Source organism: Palaemon carinicauda, chromosome 16, assembly GCF_036898095.1.
Source record: "Palaemon carinicauda isolate YSFRI2023 chromosome 16, ASM3689809v2, whole genome shotgun sequence".
Classification (NCBI taxonomy): Eukaryota; Metazoa; Arthropoda; class Malacostraca; order Decapoda; family Palaemonidae; genus Palaemon; species Palaemon carinicauda.
The window spans coordinates 5,298,840-5,310,724 of record NC_090740.1 but is presented as its reverse complement, the minus strand read 5'-3'; the positions used below and the strand labels follow the sequence as shown (position 1 = coordinate 5,310,724).

General features: G+C 34.5%; 1 protein-coding gene across 1 annotated transcript in view; it reads left to right on the top strand.

Annotated features, from left to right (window-relative positions):
• The window catches only part of LOC137655642 (uncharacterized), an 84,310-nt gene extending 72,874 nt beyond the window's left edge, over nt 1-11,436 (top strand). The window contains exons 6-7 of the mRNA XM_068389569.1: nt 211-314; nt 9,263-11,436. Of these exons, the coding sequence (XP_068245670.1) occupies nt 211-314; nt 9,263-10,525 (1,367 nt within the window). The 3' untranslated portion in view covers nt 10,526-11,436. The remainder of the gene's footprint in view (nt 1-210; nt 315-9,262) is intronic.
• Nucleotides 11,437-11,885: the final 449 nt, after the last annotated feature.

The window sequence follows — 11,885 nt, the reverse complement described above, 5'->3', positions numbered from 1 at the left end:
TAAGGATATGGCAGTCTAAGGGGGTTAGTCACAGGTGGCACAGGATACGGCTCCTATGTTAGGTTAGGTAGTGTTCTCGAGTTTGTTTCCCTTCTAAAGTCTGGTTTTTCAGTCATAACTTTTGACATTTTACACCCTGTCTGTTCCAACGGTTCCGTAAAGTTAATCAAATATAAAAATAATCATCTAATCCTATTTATGGATTTCCAGGTGCAGAGAGTTTCATGGTAGAATTTAAACCGCCAGTTGAGGTAGAGATTCCAGACATTGATGACACCCAGCCTCAATTCAATCTTCCTCAATTTTCACAGCAGGTAAGTGGTATTTCACAGGCTCTTATTACTGAAGCTGGGAAATTATTTGAGCTTGATTATCCCAAGGATTGTCCTGTCCTACCGTGGCTAATGGCTAAGCGATACTTCAAAAAATTCTGTCTCCTTCAGTTCTTCTCATTTCTGTCCAAATACTCCTAACATGTTTCAATATCACTGTATTCTCTGTCTTCATCAGTTTGCAGAAAAAGTCCTCAGGGGAATTAATTACTTCTATTGCTACAAATTTGACTACAGTACTGCTTTATTTTACTGGATCATGTGACTTGAAGGAATTCATCATAACTTAGCATGAGACTTCTCAATCTCCATCAGTGAAGGCTTTACCTGCAGAGTATCTTGAATACCAAGACTGTCTCAAGGCACAATGATGTTTCCTCATATTCTGTGAATGATCTTTATTCTATCAAGTATAACCCATTTTTAACATTTTAACATGCTAATTTTTCCCTCTACCTTCAAATGTGGTTGACTAATAACAACACTGTTCTATTTACTTACTGGTCTTCCTCCTCTGCTTGCATTATTGATGTTTGAATATGTTTAATTATAATGAATTATATAGTCTAATTCTTGTTTTTCTATGTTATGACATTTTATGACTAGAGAGATTGCTGCGGTGATGAAAACATATATTCCTTCTTATAAAACTGTCTAAATGTATCATGACTGGCGTTCACTTTATCATTAAATTGTTAAAGACAAAAGTATTCTGCTTTTTTATGATATTTGCAATATCTTACACTGATTTGATTGCAGTTACTGTTACAATATAAAAATTTGAATAACCACAATTGATTTGTTAAGGAGACATATTGACCTGACTCTACATTCGTCTAATTATTTCAAAGAATTTAGGAATAGATAAGTTTTCTCGACTTTATTATACTTGATAATATCACTCTTTTCGACACTATTTTACTTTCATCCACATATTTTAGTATTCAACAGCTGTTATTATTAGATATGAGTTCATATCTTGATAGTTATTTATTTTCCTATGAAAATTTAGCTATACTAGTCGATATACAAAAGGTAGACTAATTTTCTGGTTAGGTTAGGTAGGTTTTTTTTCCATTACGGTCTCAGGGCTCAAAAGCAACTTCCATAAATTGATAATCCCAATTAGCGGTCAGATTTTCCACATTCTAGGGAGTATACATGTGTCAAAGCCCTTGTGGTGAAAGTGGTCTGTTTGTAAGTACTCATTGGGGGGAAATCTGTGATGGATCTTTATGTGATTGTCCTTTGACACCAACTTTTCTGAAATTTGAAGACTGCTCACTCCCATTAAGATTTAATATTTCAGCTGAATAGTTAGAAAGGAACACTTTATTGCTCTAACCTCTGCTGAAGTAAGGCCCTTAACATAACCATTCTTCTCCACTTATGTTTGGTAACAATTCTTCTTCTTCTTTGTCTACATCTTTTCCCACTTCTATGTGGGGTCGATGTTTCTGGTCAGCTTTCTCCATCTTCCTCTGTCCCACACCTCATCACCGGTTAATCCCTTTGGTAACAGTGATATCTTTAATTACTGACATGGCTTCCTCCTACTTAGGTATACTAATCTTCGCTAGTATCTCTTTTACATGTATTTATTCTTTCAATAGAACTTCATAAGGATATATTTATGGTCACTCTTCTCATTCCAATGGCTTTTGATTATGTCTGGAACATTATGCTAACTCATTTGTCTTGTTGCATCATCCTGGGGGGTGATGTGTAACTACTGAAATATGTTTATTTAATTTTGATGGTACTGGATCTCTTTCTACACTCCCTTTCTTTTACGAAATTTTCCTTCTTTAATCTTTTATTCCAGCTGTTCGAAGGTTGCCTATTTTTTCACACCCTTCCGATTTCTTGTTTTATCTTTATATTTATCATTATCATCTGATTGGAGTTATTTTTGAAACCTCTATTCTTCTTATTTCTTTAATTTCCGTTTCGCCAAAACTACTGATCTCTTCAGACATTAAATTTATTTTTCCTCTCTGGGCCCCGTGCGCACGACTGACTTGTTTTGTTTGGTCTTTACAGCTGTTGCAATAAGACGTGACTACAACACTACACCTCAGACCACAGGTGAGTGATCATAAGCGTGGGACAGGTATACGGGTATCCTATCTGGGTTTTTCCGGTGTTTTCCCTTCATTTCCCCGTGCGTTTTCCCCCCTCTCGACTAGGATTGGTTTGGTGATTTCCTTTTCCTTGTGCTCGATTTACGAAAAAAAGTCCATGCTATGTCCTCAAAAGCTGTATGCATGCGTGGCTAGTTGTACAGCTTCTTCTCTGTATCCTCCCGTAATCTACTGATTCGCCTTGTGGGTTTGGGTCAGCTTCGGCTCTTCCTAAAGCCTGTTCTATACTCACAAATGTTTCTAAGTGATGTCCTCGAAATACCTGGCGACTCATTAATAAAAAGCTACATGTCTATTGCTTCCTCACCAAAAGGCTGTTGCACATGTTTATGAGATCTGTCTTCGTTCTTCCAAATGCTGTTGTCATTTCTCGCTTAGGTTCTAACTCCTGTTTACATTTGTTCCTTCCTGAATTAGCACCCTTAGTTTTTTTTAAACAATGTACATTATTTAGAGTTGCTCACTAGGGTTTATATAAGTGTAAATATTTAAAAAAAACGAACTTATAGTATTAGTAGTTACATACAGTTGGCCCTCCATATTTGCGGCGTTAGGTAACAGAGACAGGCGCGAAGATCGAGGATCCGCGAATACTTATAACCTACCAACTCACTGACCATTACCTACCTGTGGTTGACTAACACACTAGGTAACCCACTTTACTGCACTACGTTTTTTTTTTTCATGTGCTTTCTATCATGGTATTTCAGTTCATACAACTTTTCAGATGTAATTGTACATTATCAACACAGCTTCAATATAAGGTGAGACGACTCATAACACGAATTTCATCGCCACACCACACTATGTATAAGTAACAACAAAATACTAGTGTGTATTTAACAACATTCACTGATACTGTACAGTAGAGTAAAAGGTCACTAATAATTGATGGTTGAAATGCACCCAAAATGGAAAGCAAAAGTGAAAAATGCTTTAATGAAGCACAATTATCTTTTTGAAATTTATGATCTATCCTTAATGCGATAATGTCTGCCCAAACTAGTCGCTCTGAGCTGACTAAATGGAATGCCCTGTTTTAAGGTTTCGTATACTGTATAATTCTGTAAATACGCTATTAGTAGTTTTTAATGAATGTGTGAATGTTTATTCTACCACAAGTGAAAAAAAGATTAAAAACGACTGTAAAACATCACCAATGTTTACGAAATTCTAACAGTAAAATCTATGACGTATTACAATACTTTAACTAACACACACTCACACACACACTCGTGTACGTAAATTAACAATACTTTAACTAACACACACACACACACACACTCGTGTACGTAAATTAACAATACTTTAACTAACACACACACACACAAACACACACTCGTATACGTAAATTAACAATAATTTAACTAACACACACACACACACTCGTGTACGTAAATTAACAATACTTTAACTAACACACACACACTCGTGTACGTAAATTAACAATACTTTAACTAACACACACACACACACTCGTGTACGTAAATTAACAATACTTTAACTAACACACACACACTCGTGTACGTAAATTAACAATACTTTAACTAACACACACACTCGTGTACGTAAATTAACAATACTTTAACTAACACACACACTCGTGTACGTAAATTAACAATACTTTAACTAACACACACACACACACACTCGTGTACGTAAATTAACAATACTTTAACTAACACACACACACACACTCGTGTACGTAAATTAACAATACTTTAACTAACACACACACACACTCGTGTACGTAAATTAACAATACTTTAACTAACACACACACACACACACACTCGTGTATGTAAATTAACAATACTTTAACTAACACACACACACACACACTCGTGTACGTAAATTAACAATAATTTAACTAACACACACACTCGTGTACGTAAATTAACAATACTTTAACTAACACACACACACACACTCGTGTACGTAAATTAACAATACTTTAACTATCACACACACACACACACTCGTGTACGTAAATTAACAATACTTTAACTAACACACACACACACACACACTCGTGTACGTAAATTAACAATACTTTAACTAACACACACACTCGTGTACGTAAATTAACAAAACTTTAACTAACACACACACACACACACTCGTGTACGTAAATTAACAATACTTTAACTAACACACACACTCGTGTACGTAAATTAACAATACTTTAACTAACACACACACTCGTGTACGTAAATTAACAATACTTTAACTAACACACACACACACTCGTGTACGTAAATTAACAATACTTTAACTAACACACACACTCGTGTACGTAAATTAACAATACTTTAACTAACACACACACTCGTGTACGTAAATTAACAATACTTTAACTAACACACACACACACTCGTGTACGTAAATTAACAATACTTTAACTAACACACACACTCGTGTACGTAAATTAACAATACTTTAACTAACACACACACACACTCGTGTACGTAAATTAACAATACTTTAACACACACACTCGTGTACGTAAATTAACACTCTCTTTTACATTTAATTGTAATCATATCCCTTTATTTTATTTCCCTTTTCATCGCTTTTATCTAATTATTTTCTCTTTATTTTTCCCTTTTATCAATGTTTGATTCCTTCCTTCATAATAGATTGATACAACCTTTTGGGTTTAAATACTTAAAGAGTGAAAAAAAATTACACATTCCAGATTGTTTAAGTTATAGGTGGAAGTAAAATATTACATGTAATAACATAGTCACCTGGCCTTAAAGCGGATATGGTAAATATAATTTTGCTTGTGTCATTAAAAAATTTTCTTTTAGATCTTATTTTTTAACGGACAAATTTCTTTTTTAAAAGAAATCTTTGTAAACAGCATAAGATAAGAACTGGAAATATAGCTCGCCATAATTTCCAGTCCCCTGCAATTTGTTGATTATATATCGGTGGTCAGAATTTAAAAAAAAAAAAAAAAAAAAAAAAAAAAAAAAACTTAGGTACCGACGGGAGAAAAATTAATTTCCTGTTTAATTTGGCACATCAAAGTAACTTATTAAAACATGAGTTAAATATTATTGAATGAATTTCATATCACGTGATGATAATTTGAAAACGATGTATTTAAAAAACGTGTACATTTTTTTTTATTAACAAATAAGGAAGTTACCATTATTGTAAATTCTATAAAAATTATAATTTCCTTGCGCTATTTTACTTAATTTAAATAACAATTCCTCTAATAGAAAGTTATTTAAACATACGATGATTAAATAAAAATAATTCAATTTCAAAATATTGTATACTTTTTTACACACACACACACACACACACACACACACACACACATATATATATATATATATATATATATATATATATATATATATATATATATATATATATATATATATATATGTATATATATATGTATATATATATATATATATATATATATATATATATGTATATATATATATATGTATATATATATATATATATATATATATATATATATATATATATATATATATATATATATATATATATACAGAGAGAGAGAGAGAGAGAGAGAGAGAGAGAGAGAGAGAGAGAGAGAGAGAGAGAGAGAGAGAGATAGAAAATATCTTTTCTTTTAACTATAATGCATGCTTTATATATCTCATCAGCATTATATATTACATATCAAATATTACTTAAACATAATGTATGAATTTCTTTTAATAGTTTTTATTACTATTCAAATTACAAAAAAAGGGTTTATTACTGAATAGTTTACATGTGTTAGCTATGAGGTTGGGCTGTTCTACCTTATGCAGTCAGTTTTAAAAGGTCGGCCCACAAGAATACTTATCGCGGACCCGCTAATAAGTGAATTTTTTTTATTTAATAGATTATAAGGTTTTCTGTATCGCTAATGACTGAATTCGCAAAGATATTATTTCAAGATGTAAAAATGGTAATTTCGCCATTTTGGATGTGTCGTTTGTGCGTGAGAGAGAGAGAGAGAGAGAGAGAGAGAGAGAGAGAGAGAGAGAGAGAGAGAGAGAGAGAGTTGTAAATATAAACTTCCTATAATATTCTAAATTATTATTAGCAAATCGGATTGTAAATATTCTCATTGTTTTTTTTTTTTTTTTTTTTTTTTTTTTTTTTTTTTTTTTTTTTTTTTTTTTTTTGTAATACAGAACTCGATTCCTTCCCAGCAGCTCAGTGTAGCTTCATTTTTTTTCTATTCCTGTTTTAGAAAGAAAGCTAAGTTCACTACTAAGGACTAAAGGACTTTTCTTTAAGAACCAAAGTCTAAGTTTTCATTTGATTTTTTTTTTCTTCGTCAAGTTAGGTTCACTGAAGTTGAAAGTATAATACTGACTTCTCTTTCGAATATGTTCTCCAGGGCAATGTATCCTCCTCCGACTTTGATAGAGGTTTTTGCTTAATTCAAAAGTAATCTGTCAATTCAAACTTTTACCGCCAAAGGACGTACTGGTACGTTTCACAAAACACATCCATTTACCCCCATGGACGTACCGGTACGTCCCTGAAAAAAAAAAACTGCTATTTATAATTTTTATTTTTTATTTTTTTGAAAATTTTTTGAGAAAATTCAAGCATTTTCCAAGAGAATGAGACCAACCCGACCTCTTTATGACAAAAATTAAGGCTGTTAGAGCCATTTGAAAAATATATACTGCAAAATGTGCTTGAATAAAAAATTACCCCTGGGGGTTAAGGGTTGGAAATTTCCAAATAGCCTGGGGGTAAAAGGGTTAAACTCTCTCTCTATAAAGTACCTAAGTACAAAAGTAAATGCATTATCATGTAAATCATTGACAAAAACAGGCGAGAAAGTGTGCTGCATAATTTCAAAAGATATATTTTCAAACCAGTTGAGACCGTCGGTATTTAAACGGCTTCAGTTAGGCCTACTGTTACTCCCCCTGGTGTGAAAGCAACTTGATTGATATGATGAAAATTCCAAAGCAACTGATTCGCACTATAGAATTTATCTTTCAAACGCTACACTGTTAAATAAAAACATGATTTTAATCGGAAATTCTCCTTAGAAAATATACTCTTCTCATCTGTATTTCAGTAAAATACAGGCGACCGTGATTTGTACTCTACTTGTTATTATCTTTTATGGGTTGGTGACCGTAATATCAATCCTTTACGTCAATACATCTGATTTTTTAAAACGTTAAATATCTGGCAACATTTATTCCAGGATTTTTGACGTTTTTTACCGCAAATTTTCAAGTGTAGTTTGAAGTCTTGCAGGGAAAGATTCTTAACTATATTTCTTGTTCATTGAATTTTACTAAAAATTGTAGCCATAAGCATTAGGATTTTAATGGCTTTAATGAAATTAAAAGCTACCCATTAAAACTTATCACCCAGAACCAGAGGTTATAATTATTATTATTATTATTATTAAATGCTAAGCTACAACCCTAGTTGGAAAAGCAGGATGCTATAAGCCCAGGGGCCCCAACAGGGAAAATAGCTCAGTGAAGAAAGGAAGCAAGGAAAAATAAAATATTTTAAGAATAGTAACATTTAAATAAACATTTCCTATATAAACAATAAAAACTTCAACAAAACAAGAGAAAGAGAAACTAGATACAACAGTGTGCCTGAGTGTACCCTCAAGCAAGAGAACTCTAACCCAAGACATTGGAAGGCCATGGTACAGAGGCTATAGCACTACCCAAGACTAGAGAACAATGGTTTGATTTTGGAGTTTCCTTCTCCTAGAAGAGCTGCTTACCATAGCTAAAGAGTCTCTTCTACCCTTACCAAGAGGAAAGTAGCCACTGAACAATTACATTGCCGTAGTTAACCCCTTGGGCGAAGAAGAATTGTTTAGTAATCTCAGTGTTGTCAGGTGTATGAGGACAGAGGAATATCTGTAAAGAATAGGCCAGACTATTCGGTGTCTGTGTAGGCAAAGGGAAAGAACCGTAACCAGAGAGAAGGATCCAATATGGTACTGTCTGGCCAGTCAAAGGACCCCCTAACTCTCGGGCGGTAGTATCTCAACGGGCGGCTGGTGCCCTGGCCAACCTACTACCTATAATGCCAAAACTATTCAAGATGGAAAGGTACGCAGAACTTAATGATCACTGTAACCAAAGTCTAGAGAGTGTAGGTTCTAGAGTCTATCTAGACCTTAGCTGTAACATTTTCCCTCCTTACAAAAGTAAACCCACTTTTTATTCCTCTCCTTTTTCTGACCAGACATGGGCTACTTAGAGACATTAGAGTTTCTCCCAAACCTCATGACAGCACATTTTTTTCTAACTAAGGTATATGAGTAACAGATGATCCTCCTAATTCCAAATACAATCAGTGAATGTCTAACGACATCGAAAAACTCTCTCAAACTTTCATTTGGGATTCGGGACTTCCATTTGGGATTGATGCTGCCTTAATCTATGCTTGAGAGGGTCTTACATTTCCACACTTCATTCTAAATTTAAGAATTACTAATTGTGATATCATCTTGTTAAACTTGAACTTCAAACAAAACAGACGTTTCACAAAAAAAAAAAAAAAATCAAAAAAAGTCAAGTACATTAACTAAAAATATTATGGGAAAATTAAGATTCAACGAGAGATTAATGAATTGTGACCACCTTTCGAGATTTTATGCCCCGTGCAGAACCTTTATTAATTTGTTGTCTAATCCATCATTATTCCTCCTTTTGCTTTAATCACATAACAAACTGACATCTTTCTGTATATTAAACTTCCTCGCAAATAAAGAGATAACAAAAATTTTCTATTTTGTTTCAGAAACATGACATTTCGACTTCCCATCACAACAGCAGGAATATTCAGAAGTCAGCCAGTGACCAGATACACCAGAGAACCAAGAGAGCAAGTGTACCGGATGCTGCAGAAGACATATCATTGGTACCCCAAAGGAGGGTCAAAAGAATTGATACAGAAGACACTCCAGTACAATTGAGGACATTCCAGGACAGTCAAGCTGCTTTTTCAGATGTTCCCTTTGATATCCAGCCATTTCCAGAGTTCCAATATCCAGTATTCCAGTATGAAAAAATCAAGCCATCTATAATCCCTAGCAGGGAGTATAATGTAGCTCCATATCCAGGTAGGGGAATCAGTAGAAAAGTTGAGGTTCGAACATCAGATGATGATTTCATTGTCCCAGAGAGCCAGAGGTTCTTTCCAAACTTCAATCCTCGGTTTACCCCAAGTCACCAAGGTCCTGCAAGCCAGTCTTTCTTCCCATCTACCCTTCCTACACCAAGAGGGCCTGGCCCCAGAAGTGCTAGGTTTAACGGCCATGGGCCTGGCTTCAGAGAAAGTTCGGGAGTCAGGGATAACGGAGGCTTCAGAGATTTCCATGAAACTTTCTATGGACCGGGAACGAGGGAAGCTGTCAACAGACCAGACTTTGTTTTTCCTAGCAGCAAAATACCAGTCCACCGTGAAAATGAAGCGTTGGATAATACCTTACTTGGTTCAGGGAATTTTGAAGTTCTGAAAGGAGGCACGTTTTTCGATGATGACGATCCACACATATATGATGGTTATGATCACGATCACCTCCTGCATGGGGATTTTTATGGCTCACATTCTCCATCTCACAGGCCCCATTCAAACAACCATGTCGATGACTTCTTTTCCAATTTCAGAGACTTTTCAGAGTTTGCAGCCAGAAGGTCTGATGAAGGAGAAACCATGGACGACCACTCATTTTATGGTTCAGAACAAATAAACCACGTTGTCAATATCACGCACCCTTATACACCTGTTGCTTTTGCTAATGAAACAAAAGAAAGTGAGGAATTTTTGGCTAAGGATAGTGCCGATGCAAAGGGAGAGTCAAATAAGCCAGAACCCTTGCATTTCAAAGCGACGCCTAAGATATCTGACAAGGAAAGCACTAAACACAAACACTTCAAGCCACACAGACAACCAAAGAACATTCAAGAAGTGATGGAGGACTTGGAAGTTTCAGAATCAAATGATAACATGGTATCGTCTTTAACTTCGGATGAAAAAGATCCTATGATAGCTATGTTCTAGTGCATAGGCCTGCTTTATAATTTTATCAACCTAGACCCACCTCATTTATATTTAAATATCACTTTAAGGAAGTTGTCGTCTTTTAAAAATAAGTGTACTAGTCTTATTAGTGTCTGTTATGAAAAAATTATTATTTATGCACTTATGTCATTCATGTATGAATAAACACACAAATACACATATAAATACAAAACACTCAACACATACACACACATAGGCTGTAGGGGCAAAGAAGGAAAGTATCTTGGTGGTTGAAGGTGCTAAGTATCGCCCCATTTCGTTAGATTCAGCCGTTAAAGCTACATTTAAACGTCAGATGTTAGTTTAAGCGTTTAGATTGAAAGCTATACCAGTTTATTTAAATTCGTATGTAGTCAAAAAGTCTACTGAAAGTTCTGCCTCAAGCCTTCATTTTGAGAGGTGCTGCTCGTGGTGTGATGGGATGCCAGACCTCGATTCGTCTTGTTTCACGTGGTCAGTTGCTGTGTTGTTGAAGTACGTGTTTTGAACAAGTATGAAAAGTTGTTACGTTTTAGTCTTAGTGTATTTTCAGAGGTTTACTCCTGAAATTATTGTTGGAACTTGTAATTTAGGTGATTCTTGTATCCCACTGTACTTTTTTGTTGATTTTGTTTGTTAAATTCTACCTTCTCAAGCTGGTCTTGAGAAGCTACCCTTCTCAATGAGAAAGAAGTCACCGAAATGTATCAAATTTTAATACATTTTCCATTTCTTGGACTGACTTTGAACTATTTGTGCCTTAGGACAATTGTGCATGTCAAATTTCTTCCTTCTATGTGGAGTTATTACTTTATTGCCAAAAGATATATTCTCACCTTTTAGCCTTTTGTTACCATAATCGTTCACTGCACTGTATAAATCTTTCTTGCAATAAAATGATTAAAATTCAATTTGTGTTTTATTTTGTATTAGCTTTTCACTTTGATGATGAACAGTATTTTCTGATTTATTAGCAAGTAGAGGCTTCTTTTTATGGTAAAAATTGCTATAAATAGCCAATATCATTGGAGTGTTGAGGCTAAACATTGTTTTTTATCATTATTACTGTTTTATTGTTATTGTTACAATCCTAACGGCAGATCTTTCTCGCTGTTATCCCTACATTAAAGGATCGGTTGTCTGATGCGACCTCTCCAGTGCCTTCTGACAGGGCAGCCTCCTCTACCAAACCTCTTCTCTCCATATCATCCTTCACCTGATCTCGCCATCTGATTCTCCCTCACAACCTTTTCCCCCCTAACAGGTTCCTCCCAAGTCCTCCTCAATTCCTACAGATTCAATAACCTAGATTTTGTGTTTTAATGTTGCTAGTGTTTTTAAAATATTTTATTTTAATTGT